The following is a 17500-nucleotide window of genomic DNA, read 5'->3' on the forward strand; positions in this document are numbered from 1 at the left end:
TGGCTGGGAAAGGGCGGAAGTAAGCAGAGAATGTGGAGAACATTCTTTGGCATACCACTAGAAAGAGCGCAGGTACCACAGTTTTAGAATTAGACCTTTTGTAGGGTTACATTACCTTTGTCGAAGTTTTTAAACCACAGATGTTTGGTGTGGCCAATACATAGGTGTGATCATCTTAAATACACCTTGGTTCAGTCCATGAGTCTAAGACTCAACGCTGAATGTGCAGTTACACCCAATATTTTGTTTATCCTGTTCATGAATGACACTTGGTAACATTGTAGCTTTATGGACACTAGTGTTTTAATTCTTCCCAAGTAAGACAAATAGAGTAGACCTATTCAACTGGCGGCCCGAGGGGCACAGCTGTCCCGCCAAAGCTTTTCATTTGGCCCGCCGAACATCACCCAAATAGGCTTGATGAAAACATTAAAACTAGGGTTGATCGTGTATGCCGTACTCCCATCTCCCAACAGAGGACAGCAGCGAGTCATATGTGTCACAATGAAGCAGCAGAGGAGTGAGTAGAAGAAGACTACCCATTCAACCCTGGAAAAAAAAATCTAAATAAATTCCACAAATCAGACTTTTACCATCAATCAATCAATCAATGTTTACTTATATAGCCCTAAATCACGAGTGTCTCAAAGGGCTGCACAAGCCACAACGACATCCTCGGCTCAGATCCCACATCAGGGCAAGAAAGAACTCAACCCAATGGGATGACAATGAGAAACCTTGGAGGGGACCGCAGATGTGGGGATCCCCCCTGGGCGACCAGTGCAATTGACGTCCAGTGGATCTAGCATAATATTGTGAGAGTCCAGTCGTTAGTGGATCTAACATAATAGTGAGAGTCCAGTCCATAGTGGGGCCAGCAGGAGACCATCTTGAGCGGAGACAGGTCAGCAGCGCAGAGACGTCCCCAACTGATGCACAGATGAGTGGTCCACCCTGGGTCCCGACTTTGGACAGCTTGCGCCTCATCTGTGGTCACTGAATCTTTGCTCCCCCTCTCCACGAAGGAGAGGGGGGCAGAGCAGAAAAGAAACGGCAGATTAACTGGTCTAAAAGGGGGGTTTATTTAAAGGCTAGAGTATACAAATGAGTTTTAAGATGGGACTTAAATGCTTAAATACTTTGTTGTCCAGCGACTGGACAACAAAGTATGCAAGTTGCTCGAGTCATTGTTTTCTGGCGGACCTTTTAAGCAATAGACACATTGATCCAGACAAGCAGCACCAATGTTAGACACCCTAGCGTGTAAGCTTCATCACGAAACTTGGTCAAACATTTGTAAGTAGACATAATTTATGCATTAAGATATTAAGGTTGTTTTGTATTGAAATTTCTGACTTTGTGATGTCTTTTGTATTCGTAGTCGTGTATTTTTGTTTGAGAGTAACAATCAAACCTTGTTCAATACATATAGTGCTAAATTTGACCAGTAGAGAGCGACAACGCTAATAATGATAAATCACATACAATGTTTGGTGTGTGAATGTTGTGTAATTTCTATATGTGTAAACATTTGGAGTTTATTGTGTGAATATATTAACACTAAACCTTCTATTTTATTTATGTAAACTACACAATGGACATTATTTATGTAGGAAGCAAAGAGCAGCATGAACGATGGTATCAAGAGTGTCGGGGGTATATCGAGAGTGTGATGTCGCCAGGCTGATTGCCTGGCAACTATGGGCTTAAATAGTGAAGACATGATTAAAGACAGCTGCGTGAGTCGTGAGGACAGGTGAAAACTAATGGGTTGCTATGGTGACAAAACAAACAAGAGTGCACAATGAGTCCAAACGTGGAACAGGTGAAACTAATGGGTAACCATGGAAACAAGACAAAGGAGTGAAAAAGCAGGAACTAAAAAGAGTCCAAAAACCAAGCAGAACATAACTTAAACAAAACATGATCCCAGACATGACACCCATAGAACATAATTTTTTTTATAAATAATCAGTTCCAGGGTAAAACTTTTTTGCTTGAATTCTTTATTTAAAGTAAAGGCAATGTGAAAAGTTTAACAACCGTTCAAGAGTAGAAATAACAACATTACCACTGTATAAAAGTACACATGAGAACACACACAGGAGAAAAACCTTTTTCCTGTCCAGAATGTGGTAAAGGTTTTGCAACAAATCAAAATGTGAAAGTACACATGAGAACATCATTGTGTGTGTTCTTTAATGATTCCCTCTTGTTTTCATAACATAACATAACTGTTCTCTCGTAGTTGTTTCGTTGTTTTTTGTTTCTTGCATTGAACAAAAAGAGCACAGTCAACGAAGTCAATTCCTTGTGTTTTAAACATACTTAGCCAATAAAACGTTTCCACCCAGGCCCGTATATAGAAAATTAAGGACATATGGGCCGTTTTTGATATGCTTTACCTTCTGTTTATTAAACATGGTTAATTGTCTAATTGTGTTCTTCTTGTGTTGTGGAAGACTATGTGCATGCACTTTTCCTTACTATACTACTTACTACTTTACTTTACAATAGTTATAGTGTATCCAATGGCTATGTTTGTGTCTGTTTAGAGCGCCACATGTAGCTGTGGCATGTGTATTGTGGCATTGTTCCACCCAGTGATCTGTCCCTGCCTCGACTTCACTTCACATTAGATAAATCCTAACATTAGACTTGGGTTAGTCAGATCTAGTCTTTAAGTCTAAGACTAGATCTGACCAAGCTAAGTGTATGAGCATCAACTGGTGAAGCCTACTCGGATGAGAGGCAAAACATCTTCTAAGACAAACCAAACTGTCCAGTTTCGATCAATTGAATGCCCTGGATGAATGAGAACATTCATACACAGATAACATTAGTCCTCATATTTTTAAAAATATTTGAGAAAAATTTTGGTGGCCTGCCAGCAGCCTCACCACTATCATCCTTGGTGTCAAAAGCGTGGATATGGCAAAAGCTGATTCTCTGTCCACTAAAAAAATTGCCTAATTACATATATGGATTTCCTTATATTCCCATGTCTGAAATGGAGTATGATGAAGCAAAGATTATATTTAATGCTGCTTCTTCGCCACATTTATTACTGATAATTAATTCACAAAATAACGTTTACATTTGATAAAGTAGGGTAGGTGTTGAAAAATAATATCAAGAAGCAAATAGGGGCTACAAATGTAATTGAAAATTAAATAGCTTGTACTATGTTCAAGAAAGAAGAAATAGAATAAGGAAAACAATATGATTTCTATTGTCTGAAGTAACAAACAAAGTACATAGAATTAATTTCTAAGGAAACAGAATACATCTTAATACTGGGGACATTAAATAAAGACTAGTAAAGTCTTATGTAATAACCTATTTGGTGACAGTCAATAAAGGAAATGGGTTGGTCAGATCTAGTCTTAATGTTGGAGAATTTGGCATAGTCTTTGTTATAATTTTAGAGTTGCATCAAATCTTTGTGAGTTGTCTTTCACATCCTTATTGTTGAGGTGACGTTATCTTCAGTATTTCATCAGTTCCTGATGTGCCAGACAACAAGTACTTAGGTATCTTCCGTTAACCTTAATGTATTGGCACTCCAAGAGCCTTGGATTTTCCCCTACCTCATTAGGTTGCGTGCTTTTTGTCAGATGTTTGTTGCTGTAGGATTTTGTTCCTTTCAGATTAACTTTCTGCTTTAACAAAGCCACTTTTTTTTTCTCTGGGTGAACTTTATGATGGTGACAGGTGTGGTGTTTTTCTGCCAGACATTGGAAAGCATGTGTCAATGTTTTTGGCATCCACATCCACCCCCTTAAAATGCAGAAAGTTGACCACCTGTCGCTCTGTTGAAGCAGCATCTTTTTCTACTCCGGCATAAGGCCTGCATGTACTCTGGAGCTCAGTCACAATCTCATTGTCCATGCAAGCAAAATTACATCATGAGGGGTTTAGTATGCACATCACATATCTCATTACTTTCATATTAACTGTCACACAAGTGTAAAAAGTCACCACTGATATGAGTGTTCCAATGTGTGATTGTGGAATGAATGAATAATGGATTCTCACCTCTCACTGTAAAGCAATTTAAGTATCTATAAAAGTGCTATTTTATCCATTAATAATATTATTCTAAACGTGAAATCTTTAAAACACTCAAAAAAGCTAAACAAAACAGCAAAAATCAGGCAAGTTAGTTATTTAATCCTTGCTTAACTGAGCACTAGTTAGGTACGCCTGAGGGGTGTTAATGTCACACACTCTCACGGTTCAACCTCCAACTACTTTAAGGCAAATTTTATATTGTCTGTTTCCGAATTGTGCAACCTTTGTAGGGTTTAACGTTGCAAAATAACAGTGTAATTTGTTTTTTTCCCTCTTGGCAGCATTAATCACGATGGAAAAAATACTGGAAGATATTGTGTCCATGGTGAAGCTGTACCCAGAAGGGATGCCTGTGAAAAAACTCTGTCTGTACTACAGCCAAACGTACCATCAAAACCTGACTTTATCTCACCTGGGCTTTAAGTCCAGTGAGGCTCTTATTCACTCTCTGGACAAGGATCTATTTACAAAGGGAAAGCTGGTGTTTCACAACGACCACAAGAGCAATGAAGGTGAGGTTGAAGCAGGAGCTGGCGCTGAGGCTGGTGCTGGTGTTTGGAGATCTTCAGGAGCAAAAACAGAAACAAGGAGGGCCAAGGAGACAAAGATGAATATTATGTCCATGATGAAGGAACTTCCAGAGGGGATTCTTATGAATAAGCTGGCAACCGCTTACAAGCAGAGATACGAAAAACAAATTAAAATAAAGAACCTCGGTTTCCCTTCTGTTTTCTCCCTAGTAGCAACCTTAAATGATCTGGTGGTTAAAGGGGAAATGGTATTTCATAAGATCCACCAACCTCAGGATCTGCATGCAGCAACATTGGACAGCAGGCCTGCAGTGGATGGTCATATCCACCCAATTCCAACCCCTTTGACTAAACAGAGTGCCTTAAGCGAATCCCATTCTGTGGACCCTCACTGCTCTGGATCCAAGCCAACTGCTGAGTTGGACCAACAGCATCTATACCAGAGGATTGTGGAGGTCAGTAAATGTATATCCATTGAATATTGCAAGTGAATTCTATTCTATTTTTGAATCAGCAACCGGAACATCACATCTTACAGGAGGCCGTGTGTATGTTGCCTGTAAACATTTTGCGTAACCTTGTTTTTTTTTTAATACTAACACCAACGAACACAACATAGGAATTGTCTCACAAATGTTTGACCTCCACTTTCTTTATACAAGTTCACCAGACAATTACATGCATATATACATATACATATATATACACATATGTACATATACACATACATACATACACATATACACTCATACATATACACTACCGTTCAAAAGTTTGGGGTCACATTGAAATGTCCTTATTTTTGAAGGAGAAGCACCGTACTTTTCAATGAAGATAACTTTAAACTAGTCTTAACTTTAAAGGCCTACTGAAATGAATTTTTTTTATTTAAACGGGGATAGCAGATCTATTCTATGTGTCATACTTGATCATTTCGCGATATTGCCATATTTTTGCTGAAAGGATTTAGTATAGAACAACGACGATAAAGATTGCAACTTTTGGTATCTGATAAAAAAAAGGCTTGCCCCTACCGGAAGTAGCGTGACGTAGTCAGTTGAACATATACGCAAAGTTCCCTATTGTTTACAATGATGGCCGCATGAAGTGAGAGAGATTCGGACCGAGAAAGCGACAATTTCCCCATTAATTTGAGCGAGGATGAAAGATTTGTGGATGAGTAAAGTGCAAGTGAAGGACTAGTGGGGAGTTGAAGCTATTCAGATAGGGAAGATGCTGTGAGAGCCGGGGGTGACCTGATATTCAGCTGGGAATGACTACAACAGTAAATAAACACAAGACATATATATACTCTATTAGCCACAACACAACCAGGCTTATATTTAACATGCCACAAATTAATCCTGCATAAAAACACCTGCGTGTTTGTTATGCTAGCTCCTAGCTCCTCTGCTAGCTCCTAGCTCCATAGAACACGCCAATACAATTCAAACACCTGATCAACACACACAATCACTCAGCCCAAAAGACCGTTCACCTAACCCAAGGTTCATAAAGCTTATATATTTTTAAAAAGTTACGTACGTGACGCGCATGTACGGTACGGTACGTGTTATGCTAGCTCCTAGCTCCTATGCTAGCTCCTAGCTCCATAGAACACGCCAATACAATTCAAACACCTGATCAACACACACAATCACTCAGCCCAAAAGACCGTTCACCTAACCCAAGGTTCATAAAGCTTATATATTTTAAAAAAGTTACGTACGTGACGCGCACGTACGGTACGGTACGTGTTATGCTAGCTCCTAGCTCCTATGCTAGCTCCTAGCTCCATAGAACACGCCAATACAATTCAAACACCTGATCAACACACACAATCACTCAGCCCAAAAGACCGTTCACCTAACCCAAGGTTCATAAAGCTTATATATTTTAAAAAAGTTACGTACATACGCAAAAAAAAGTTGCGCACATACGGTCAAGCGATCAAATGTTTAGAAGCCAAAGCTGCATACTCACAGTAGCACGTCTGCGTCTTTGTCATCCAAATCAAAGTAATCCTGGTAAGAGTCTGTGTTGTCCCAGTTCTCTACAGGCGTCTGTGTATCGAAGTCAAAAGTCCTCCTGGTTAGAGTCTCTGTTATCCGAGTTCTTCCATCTTGACTGCATCTTTCGGGAATGTAAACAAAGAAGCGCCGGCTGTGTACTGTTGTGGCTGACTACGTTCGAAAAATACGTCCATTTCGCACCGACAACTTTCTTCTTTGCTTGTTCAGCTTCCTTCTCCATAATGCAATGAACATGATTGAAACAGATTCACGAACACAGATGTCCAGAATACTGTGGAATTATGAAATGAAAACAGAGCTTTTTCGTATTGGCTTCAATGTGGAAGGCATACCCGTGTTCCCCGGTCTACGTCACGCGCATACGTCATCCTCAGAGGCGTTTCGAACCGGAAGTTTAGCGGCAAATTTAAAATGTCACTTTATAAGTTAACCCGGCCGTATTGGCATGTGTTATAATGTTAAGATTTCATCATTGATATATAAACTATCAGACTGCGTGGTCGGTAGTAGTGGGTTTCAGTAGGCCTTTAAAGAAATACACTCCATACATTGCTAATGTGGTAAATGACTATTCTAGCTGCAAATGTCTGGTTTTTGGTGCAATATGTACATAGGTGTATAGAGGCCCATTTCCAGCAACTATCACTCCAGTGTTCTAATGGTACAATGTGTTTGCTCATTGGCTCAGAAGGCTAATTGATGATTAGAAAACCCTTGTGCAATCCTGTTCACACATCTGAAAACAGTTTAGCTCGTTACGGAAGCTACAAAACTGACCTTCCTTTGAGCAGATTGAGTTTCTGGAGCATCACATTTGTGGGGTCAATTAAACGCTCAAAATGCAGATGAAAGTTCTCTTTTTCTGGCCATTTTGAGCATTTAATTGACCCCACAAACTCAATCTGCTCAAAGGAAGGTCAGTTTTGTAGCTTCTGTAACGAGCTAAACTGTTTTCAGATGTGTGAACAGGATTGCACAAGGGTTTTCTAATCATCAATTAGCCTTCTGAGCCAATGAGCAAACACATTGTACCATTAGAACGAGTGATAGTTGCTGGAAATGGGCCTCTATACACCTATGTAGATATTGCACCAAAAACCAGACATTTTCAGCTAGAATAGTCATTTACCACATTAGCAATGTATAGAGTGTATTTCTTTAAAGTTAAGACTAGTTTAAAGTTATCTTCATTGAAAAGTACAGTGCTTCTCCTTCAAAAATAAGGACATTTCAATGTGCCCCCAAACTTTTGAACGGTAGTGTATATATATATATATATATTTTTTTTTTAGACATAATATACATTATGTACTGTTTGTATTTTAATTATATATACATTTATAAATATATATATATAATTAAGATTCAATTATCACTTATGGACGTGTCCCATGTTTTCTGTGTCGCACAAGCCCATTATTCACTATGTAGTACATTTAACTGAATTAAAAATAATCTTGAAATAATATCCATCTCATTTTACTTCATTTTCTATTAATTTTTTCTCAAGATAGTTAGAGGAAGGGTGTTATGATCCGCTGCCCGGATCATATTTCTGTTTATGTTTTCTAGTCATTTGTGTTTTTCTGCTAGTCTTGGACTCCTTCTTAGTATCTGTTTAAGCACCTCTGAGTTTGGTTACCATAGTAACTAATTACGTTCACCTGCCGCTGGGGTTCCCGACACGCACCTGTTGGTCATCATTGACATTATTATTTAAAGCCTGCCTTCTCAGTCAGTCGTTCTGGCTTCTTTGTTTTGCATCTCGCGACTGCCACGTAGGTTTGTTCTCGTTTCCTAAACTCCTGCTAGTAGATACAATCTGTGCTAAGTGTTAGCCTTAGCTTCCGGTGCGCTCGGCACCTCGTCCTGTCGGTTTGTTTTCTGTTTTGGTACCAGTTTTGTGTTATTTTATAATTAAATCATGTCGTTACCTGCAAGTCCTGTCCGGTTTTCGTCCTTTGCATCTTGGGAGAACAAAAATCCCGCATCACCATGCGTCCAGAACGTGACAAAGGGTCTTCATCTGCCACTAGAAGAGATTCTGTTGATTCAGTCTCAACGGCTGGTAGTAGGGGTGTGGGCAAAAATTGATTCGAATTCGAATCGCGATTCTCACGTTGTGCGATTCAGAATCGATTCTCATTTTTAAAAAATCTATTTTATTTTATTATTTTTGTATTATTATTTTTATATATATATATTTTTTATTTATTTATTTATTTATTTATTTTTTATTCAATCCAACAAAACAATACACAGCAATACCATAACAATGCAATCCAATTCCAAAACCAAACCTGACCCAGCAACACTCAGAACTGCAATAAACAGAGCAATTGAGAGGACACACAAACACGACACAGAACAAACAAAAATGAATATTATCAACAACGGTATCAATATTAGTTACAATTTCAACATAGCAGCAGGCACGTGCACACATAGGGCCCTATGGGTGCTTGAGCCCCTGCCCTTTTTTGCCTCGTCTTAAAAAGTGCCCTCTGCCTGTGTGTGTGTGTTTTTTTTGTTTTTTAAACAACATTAATAAATTCCTGTCAGGGATGTAAAAAAAAACAGCGGTACAAAAACTCCACGTTTTCTTGTAATACGGGGTTGTTTGAGCCTGCCGCTTCCGCCAGAGAGAGAGAGAGAGGGCGAGTGAGTGAGTAAGTGAGAGGAGAGAGAGCCAAGTTACTGCGCCCCTCAGCAGACGTGACAGTGGAGCAACTTGAACCTGTGAGTTATGGTCTAGTCGCCGTCCACTTATTCAGCATCTAATATGGGTAATATTTCAGAAAAACGCTGTATTATTCTATTATTCAATGTGTCAGCTTCTGTTTTTGCCGGACGTCAGAGCATGGCGCATCAATTGAGCACGGCACATCAAGTCCGCACAGAGCAGAGCGGATCGTGCGGGACAGGAAGTAGTGTACAAAATACAAAATAAAACACCGGGTTAATTTTCAAAATAAAATGCACTGTGTTTACGGCGGATCACATTTCTCTCACAGTAAAGTTTTAGACATAAAGTTTATTGTGACTTTGCTATTACTGTGTGGGTTAACAAAATAATAATAATAATAATGATAATAATAACAATAATAATAATAAGAAGAATGATAATAATAATTATTATTATTATAATTATTATTATTAATAATAATAATAATTTCAGCATTCTGGGGATATAAGATGTAGGTTATCTGTTAGGAATATTACCATCTGTATTTAAACTTCATTCATGTTGATTATGCCTGCAGCACAATGCCAAAAAAAGAAAGGATACAGCCCTCTACTGGCCCCTGGTCCATATTTTTGGCTCTGTATTGCATTTCAGTTGTTTAGTCTGAGCATTAAGTGAGAAAGACCATAAGTTACAACTTGATGGTGTTTTCATCAAGTTAAGGGAAACTTAAGGGGCGGCATGGCGTAGTGGGTAGAGCGCCCGTGTCAGAAACCTGAGGGTTGCAGGTTCGCTACCCGCCTCTTACCATGCCGTTGTGTCCTTGGGCAGGACACTTCACCCTTGCCCCCGGTGCTGCTCACACCGGTGAATGAATGTTGAATGAATGATAGGTGGTGGTCGGAGGGGCCGTAGGCGCAAATTGGCAGCCACGCTTCCGTCAGTCTACCCCAGGGCAGCTGTGGCTACGAAAGTAGCTTACCACTACCAGGTGTAAATGAATGATGGGTTTTTAACATGTAAAGCGACTTTGGGTACTTAGAAAAGCGCTATATAAATCCCAGGTATTATTATTATTATTATTATTAGAAGGACAGATTTTCACATTGAAGTTTTTTCAATTTGGGTATTTATTTTTGTATTCTTTTTTCAAAGTTCATGTTGCACTGTTCAATGTTCAATATTAAATTGCTTATCTTTAACAATAAATAGCCTAATATTAAACCAGTGTTTTGTTGCTTGTCATGTCTTCCAAGCCTATGATAATGTGAATTAACTCATTATGACCATAATTTGTTGACACAAAATAAATGGCAATCACTTTTACCTACAAAGGACACACAGCTAAGTAGTTAGCTTCCTATTAGCAAATTTAATTTTACATTAATTTCCATATTGTGTAAAGGACCAAAAAAAAATTCCTGCCCTTTTCTGACTTTGAGCCCCTGCCCCTCTATAATCATGTGCACGTCCCTGCATAGCAGTGATTAAAAATCCCTCATTGACATTATCATTAGACATTTATAAAAATAAAAATAAATGAACAATAGTGTCACAGTGGCTTACACTTGCATCGCATCTCATAAGCTTGACAACACACTGTGTCCAATATTTTCACAAAGATAAAATAAGTCATATTTTTGGTTCATTTAATAGTTAAAACAAATTTACATTATTACAATCAGTTGATAAAACATTGTCCTTTACAATTATAAAAGCTTTTTACCAAAATCTACTACTCTTGCTTGCCTGTCAGCAGACTGGGGTAGATCCTGCTGAAATCCTATGTATTGAATGAATAGAGAATCGTTTTGAATCGGGAAAATATCGTTTTTAAATCGAGAATCGCGTTGAATCGAAAAAAAAATCGATTTTGAATCGAATCGTGACCCCAAGAATCGATATTGAATCAAATCGTGGGACACCCAAATATTCACAGCCCTAGCTGGTAGCCTTAAAAAGAACAATGTGACGGCCTCTTCTATGGCACACATCTTTACAATGGGACTTATGTCTAACAATGATCGCATGGAACCATCCCTTAAATAATAATATTACAAAAATGCTAATTAAATAGTAATAAAACCTATTACATCCTCGTATTTCTTGCCAACTGTATTTGCTCTTATTTTTAACAGCAAATTTACACCACAATTACTCTTTTTCTTTATTCTCAACAAATACAGTAACAAGACACTACAGGCCATTTTTGTAAAAAAAAAAATCAAAAAAAAAAATCAATTGTACACTTGCCAACATCTTGCCACTATGTTTCCTTTACTTGTGTTAGTTAGTTTTTAAACATTTTGTCAATAAAAATGTATGATAATCTAATGCAGGGGCAATGTTTTATCACAGAGAGGACAACCATGTGGTTTCACAATTACAACAGGCCCTATGAACGCAACCATTATGACCCGCCAAAAAAGGGGATTTGACACAACTCAACTCAATGCAGTTCAAGTTTCTCATGTTGTTTTTTATAGCACATAAAATAGTTGTGACATTCTTCATTTGAATTGTGCTCAGTCAAACGTGTTCTTCTAAAGTTATTGATGTGTTCCAGGTTGTTAAAAAATTCAAATTGACTGAACCATCCATGGACCAACTGGAAGTTTGCTATTTTACGCACTTTGATGAAAAACTTCCGTTTGAACTGTACATATCCACGTATGACAGTTTGCAACTATCTTGGCAAAAGAATCTGCCAACTCCACAGCCAGGTAAACAATTGTGGTGTTCAGCAAATCAAATTTAAAAAATGCTCTTTTCCTATATATTCAACAATTTGTCATATTCTTTTCTCACTAGTACAAACGCAGGCTTCCACTGCTGCTGCTGCTCCTACTGCCGCTAGTGTTCCGTCTGACTGTGTCTCAAAGACAAAAAAAGACAATGCTACTGTGTTTACGGAAGCTTTTAATGCTCAATTAAGAGAGGTACATCGAGATAATGTACGGTCCCTAGAAGCTTTGGAGAAGCTTGAAGAATTCCAAGGAAAGATAAAGAGAGATCTAAATCCAGACTTGATCAGCAGTCTGATGGAAGATGTAATACGAGACCTCGCAGGAGAGGGGGAGTTGGTCACCAAAGAGAAGGTAAATACTAAAAATGTTTTGTTTTTGGAATATTAGAGCTATGCTACTTTTTTATGTTTTTCATGAAATACATTACTCACAAAACATTTCGGGATGAACCTGATTAAAATATTTTGACCTTCTATCTCTTGAATGCACAACAGATGTGTGATGCATAAATCAACTGATAAATGTCCTGTTTTGTTGTGACTCCCGCTGGTTTATGCTACTTACTTGCTTTTCCATCGTATCCAATGACGACAATCCATCTCTACGTTTTGTGAGTCCTCGTGTAGCTGAACATTCCAATCCGTGATCCACATGATCTGCCACAAACAGAGCAGGTGAAGGCACTGACTGGGGGTGCGGGTGTGGCAATAGCTTCATGCCTTATTTGACGCTTCCTAGCTCGTCGATCACCTCTGTCCTCAAGCTTATGAACTCCTTGTTGGAGGAGCTGCCGCCAGGTGGAGCGTTGAGCTGCAGTGTCCTCCAGCTGGGTCGGTTTCAGGCTACATTTCTTCATGACAGTCTTCATTTGATCTTTATAACGCTTTTTTGGGCCTTCTGCCAAGCGATGACCAAGATGAAGCTGACCATAAAGCACCTTGCGTGGTAAGCGTTTTTCTGGCATCCCGATAACGTGGCCTAGCCAGTGAAGTTGGTGCTTGGTGACTGTAGCCTCCACACTGGTGCAGTTGGTCTTGCAGAGTATTTCGGTGTGGGGGACTCTGTCCTTCCAGGGTATCCCCAGGATGCATTGTAAGCACCTGATGTGGAAGGCGTCCAGCATCCTGAGGTGGCGGCTGTACAGCGTCCACGCTTCACAGCTGTAGAGGAGGGTCGTCATGACCACAGCTAAATAGACCGCTACCTTGGTATGTAGCTTAAGGTCTTTGTTCTGGAAGACCCTTCCCCTGAGTCTGCCAAAAGATGCTGAAGCCGGCTTGGTCCTGTTTAGAATCTCCCTGTCGATACTGCAATCGTCAGAGAGAAAGCTGCCAGGGTATTTGAAAGAGTCCACTACTGCAAGTGGTTTATTGTCGAGGGTGAAGGTTGGTGGATGAGGTGGAGGAGTGGATGCCCACTGGCATATTACCTCGGTTTTTACCATGTTGACAGAGAGGCCCAGTCTGCCATAGGCACTTGCAGCGGCTGATTGGGTAGCTTGCAGTGCTTCAGGTGTGTGGGACACAACTGCGCAGTCATCTGCGTATTGGAGTTCGATGATTTGCACTGGTGTGACTTTTGTGACTGCTTAGAGCCTCCGGATGTTAAACAGGTTCCCGTCAAGTCGGAAGTGGACGGTAACCCCACTGTCCTTCTTGATCCTCTCATGGAGCAGCAGTGTCACACACGGGAGGAAGATATTAAATAAGACTGGAGCAAGGACGGATCCCTGGCGTACACAGGTGCACACCTTAAAGGGTTCTGATTCCTGGCCGCCAATAGTCACACGTGACATCATCCCTTCATGGAATTGCCTTAGGATGTTGACAAACTTCTGTGGGCAGCCGAACTTCAGGAGGATATTCCAGAGAAGCTACCTGTTGACCGTGTCAAAAGCCTTCGACAGATCGATGAAAGCAACAATGAGGTCCTGGTGCTGCTCCCTACACTTCTCCTGAAGCTGCCGTGTTGTGAACACCATGTTCACAGTGCTCCTGTTATTCTCCTGAAACCACATTGTGATTCCGGCAGCAGGTCTTCCGTGATGTTATTCACCAGCCTGTATAGCATGACTTTAACCAGGACTTTACCAGCAACGGGCAGAAGTGAAATAATAATAATAATAATACCTGGGATTTATATAGCGCTTTTCTAAGTACCCAAAGTCGCTTTACATGTTAAAAACCCATCATTCATTCACACCTGGTGGTGGTAAGCTACTTTCGTAGCCACAGCTGCCCTGGGGTAGACTGGCGAAATGCCATGACTGTTGCCACAGAGGGACTTGTCACACTTGCCTTTGTAGATGGTGATAATATTGGCATCTCTCCACTGCTGATGGACAGTTTCATGCGTCCACACGTTGCTGAAGACAAGAAAGAGGGCACGGATGGAAAGGTAGCCTCTTTGCTTGAATATCTCTGCAAGGATGCTGTCAGGACCAGGGGTCTTGTTGTTTTTCAGAGACCTTATTGCACTCTTAACCTCTCCAAAGGTTGGTGGAAGGTCAAGGTCATGGATGGTTGGGTAGTCAGGTAGTTCCTCCAGGACTGAGGGGTCTGTTGGGGCGGCCTTATTTAGTAGGGTTTCAAAATGTTCTGCCCATCTTTTGTTGATGAGCTTCTGGTCTTTTATGAGGGTTGTACCATCGTTAAGACTTCAGCGGGGAGACAGCGCAGTTTCTTGGGCCGTAGATGGTTTCCACTGCATCGTAAAAGTGGTGCATATCATTTTTGTTGGCATGAGATTGTAATTCAGCTGCCTTTGATATCCACCACTCATTCTTCAGGGAACGCAAATTGCGGTTTATGCTACTGTGCACTATAGTCACTCGCTGTCCCATCAGACACTGTCATTAGCCTTTCAAAGTCCTGCATATGAGTTGAGCGCGTGCTATTCAATTCACCACCGAGGAGGTAGATTCAGTGTTTTCTGGTAAGTCAACTTGATGAGTAACCATCACACTATTAGGCTCTTTTCCACCAAAAGTTCAGGAAATGTTGATTCCTGGAACCTCTAGTTCCTGAAACAGGTTCCTGCCGAAGTGTGCGGTTTGTGTTTCCACCGCATTTCACAGTTCAGGTTGTTGATACAAATTTGACTAATGACGTATGTGGTTTAGTATATTTCTACAGTGATACCATGTGAATAAACCCACAATATTAGGTCACAGCAATTTTACTAAAAAGTAAGTAAATCATATACAAAGCAATAATATACAAAATGATATGATTTTAAAAATAAAGTGTACCAAATTGTTTATTAAAAAGGCAGACTTTTGTCCGTGATATCCAACAGTCAAAAAGTCATCCTTTGGGTAAATTATGAATTCTTGAGGCTCAGGCATTTCCTTGTGGTCCATGTCAGTTGTAAATAACAATATATAAAGAATAAGTGTCAGTGTTTATCTTACTTTGACAATCACTTTGGATTTAGGGTTAGCTTGTTAGCGTTACGATTCTGTTTACTCTGGTTGAGGCTAATAACTACACAAATGACGTGTCACTGACTACTTTTACAACATGTAATAAAGTAAATAGTTAATAATTAATGCCATTTACCTTCATTCCTTTCGTGTGCTGCCTTCTTTATTCCACATTTATCCAGCGAAGTCAGAGTAGTAAGCAGCTGAGGTCATTGCTTCGAGTCCAGCTTCATACTCCACCGTAAATACGTTTAAAGGAGTTTGTACACTTCTTGTAGCTTTGCGTATCAAAATCAAGTTTGTAAACATAATAAACAACATTAAACTGCATAGATAAAGTTTAAAGACTACGGCTAAGTAAAAACACTGTAAGATAGTTTCTCAGATCAGCGTTCTTCAGCACACAGATGCCCCACAAAAGTTGTTGCAAGTCCAAAGTTCCTTTTGTTCTTTTTTCTGTTGGTTGTCGTAGAAATACACAAGAAATAAATGTTAAACAAGTCGTCCTCGCATAACTTTACACAGCCCGCCCCCAAAAAGGTTCAGGGTAACTTCAAAAAGTCCCACCTAGCTAGGAGGAACTCCGAAAGGTTCTTGAAGAACTAAAAATACCCGGGTAGTTTTTGATGGAAACACAGGGAGATCTTTATTTACTCGGGTAAGTAGGAACGTTTCTGGAAAAGAGCCTGTTGGTTGGTGGTTTATAGCGTTTCTCAAACTGCCGTAAACATTGTCTTAAAGGTGGCGGAAATCCTTTCTTGACACATTTTTAACATGGCGCCAGTTTATATTGTCGTGATAGTACCAAGAATCCCAAAGAGCGGCGCAGTCCTCCACTCTCGACTTCGCATCACCCGGAGTGTCTCCATGTTGCTCTTTGATGAGTCTGTGATGCTTACATGTTTAACACTGCCACCTCCATGTTACCGTATTCACATCAGGAAGGTCTGGAAAGAAAATGTGACTGGCGGATTAGGGCGGTGTTAACAGTACTATAACGTAACTTGTGATGCAATTACAGAGGCTGCTGTTCTTTACACAGCGAAAGGCATTTTGAACGTGACCTATTCCGAACCGCCAAGACTGCCACGAAACGCAAGGTTACGTGTACGTCACGCTATATAAGATAGTTTTAAGGGGGAAGAGAGAGCTTGCCTTGTTGCAACAGCACCCGTCTCAGAAAGGACAGATACGCTGGTTTGCAAAACTAAATTGGCCCATGTTTGTCAATCTGTGTTGGCCCCGCAATGAAGCTGTCAGGAAAAGGTGGTGACGAACCCCAAAATGCAGAGATGGCAGGCTTGATACAGGAAAACATAGATTAATGTCCAAAAATGCAGGTAAAACACAAACCAGGAACCAGAAAACAGGAGACAGCAAACAGGAACAAGAATCAGGAACCAGGGAACAGCTCACAAGAGACGAGGAACCCCTAGAGGAACACCTTGGCCTCTCCAAGGTTTCTCATAGTCATTCACATCGACGTCCCACTGGGGTGAGTTTTTCCTTGCCCGTATGTGGGCTCTGTACCGAGGATGCCGTTGTGGCTTGTGCAGCCCTTTGAGACACTTGTGATTTAGGGCTATATGAATAAACATTGATTGATTGAAGGAGAACTGGAGACAGCAAGCAGTCCGCAGCATACAGCTTACAGCTAGTAGCATACAGCTAGTAATACTCCAGTACTGACTGGAGGGAGAGGCAGGTATAAAAAGGAGCCTGATTGGCAATTGCCACCAGGTGTGCCAGACTGCCAATCAGGGACAGGTGAGGGAAAACAGTGCTCAGGGAGACAAGTAGGAAACTGAACCAAAATAAGAGCGCTGACAGGAAATAAAATACAAACAGAGGGAGAACTAAAACATAACCAAACTGTCAGTGACAAGCCTGACAGAAGCGGCTGCATTCCGCGACCCCGAGAGTGATTAGCCGTAGAAAATGGATGGAGAGATGGCAGAGAGTCACACGATGGCTAATGAGAATAAGCACGCAAAGGTGGATCTTAA

The 17500-nt window shown here is 40.3% G+C and overlaps 1 protein-coding gene across 3 annotated transcripts in view; it reads left to right on the forward strand.

Moving 5' to 3' along the window:
* Positions 1 to 17500, forward strand: part of wu:fj29h11 (uncharacterized) — a 111764-nt gene that overhangs the window by 19843 nt on the left and 74421 nt on the right. For all 3 annotated transcript variants that reach the window (XM_062056330.1, XM_062056328.1, XM_062056329.1), the window contains 3 exons: positions 4356 to 5059; positions 11890 to 12046; positions 12135 to 12421. In XM_062056330.1, coding sequence (XP_061912314.1) covers positions 4367 to 5059; positions 11890 to 12046; positions 12135 to 12421 — 1137 coding nt within the window. In that variant the 5' untranslated portion in view covers positions 4356 to 4366. The remainder of the gene's footprint in view (positions 1 to 4355; positions 5060 to 11889; positions 12047 to 12134; positions 12422 to 17500) is intronic.

This window comes from Entelurus aequoreus, linkage group LG08 (genome assembly GCF_033978785.1).
Source record: "Entelurus aequoreus isolate RoL-2023_Sb linkage group LG08, RoL_Eaeq_v1.1, whole genome shotgun sequence".
In the NCBI taxonomy this organism is placed as follows: domain Eukaryota; kingdom Metazoa; phylum Chordata; class Actinopteri; order Syngnathiformes; family Syngnathidae; genus Entelurus; species Entelurus aequoreus.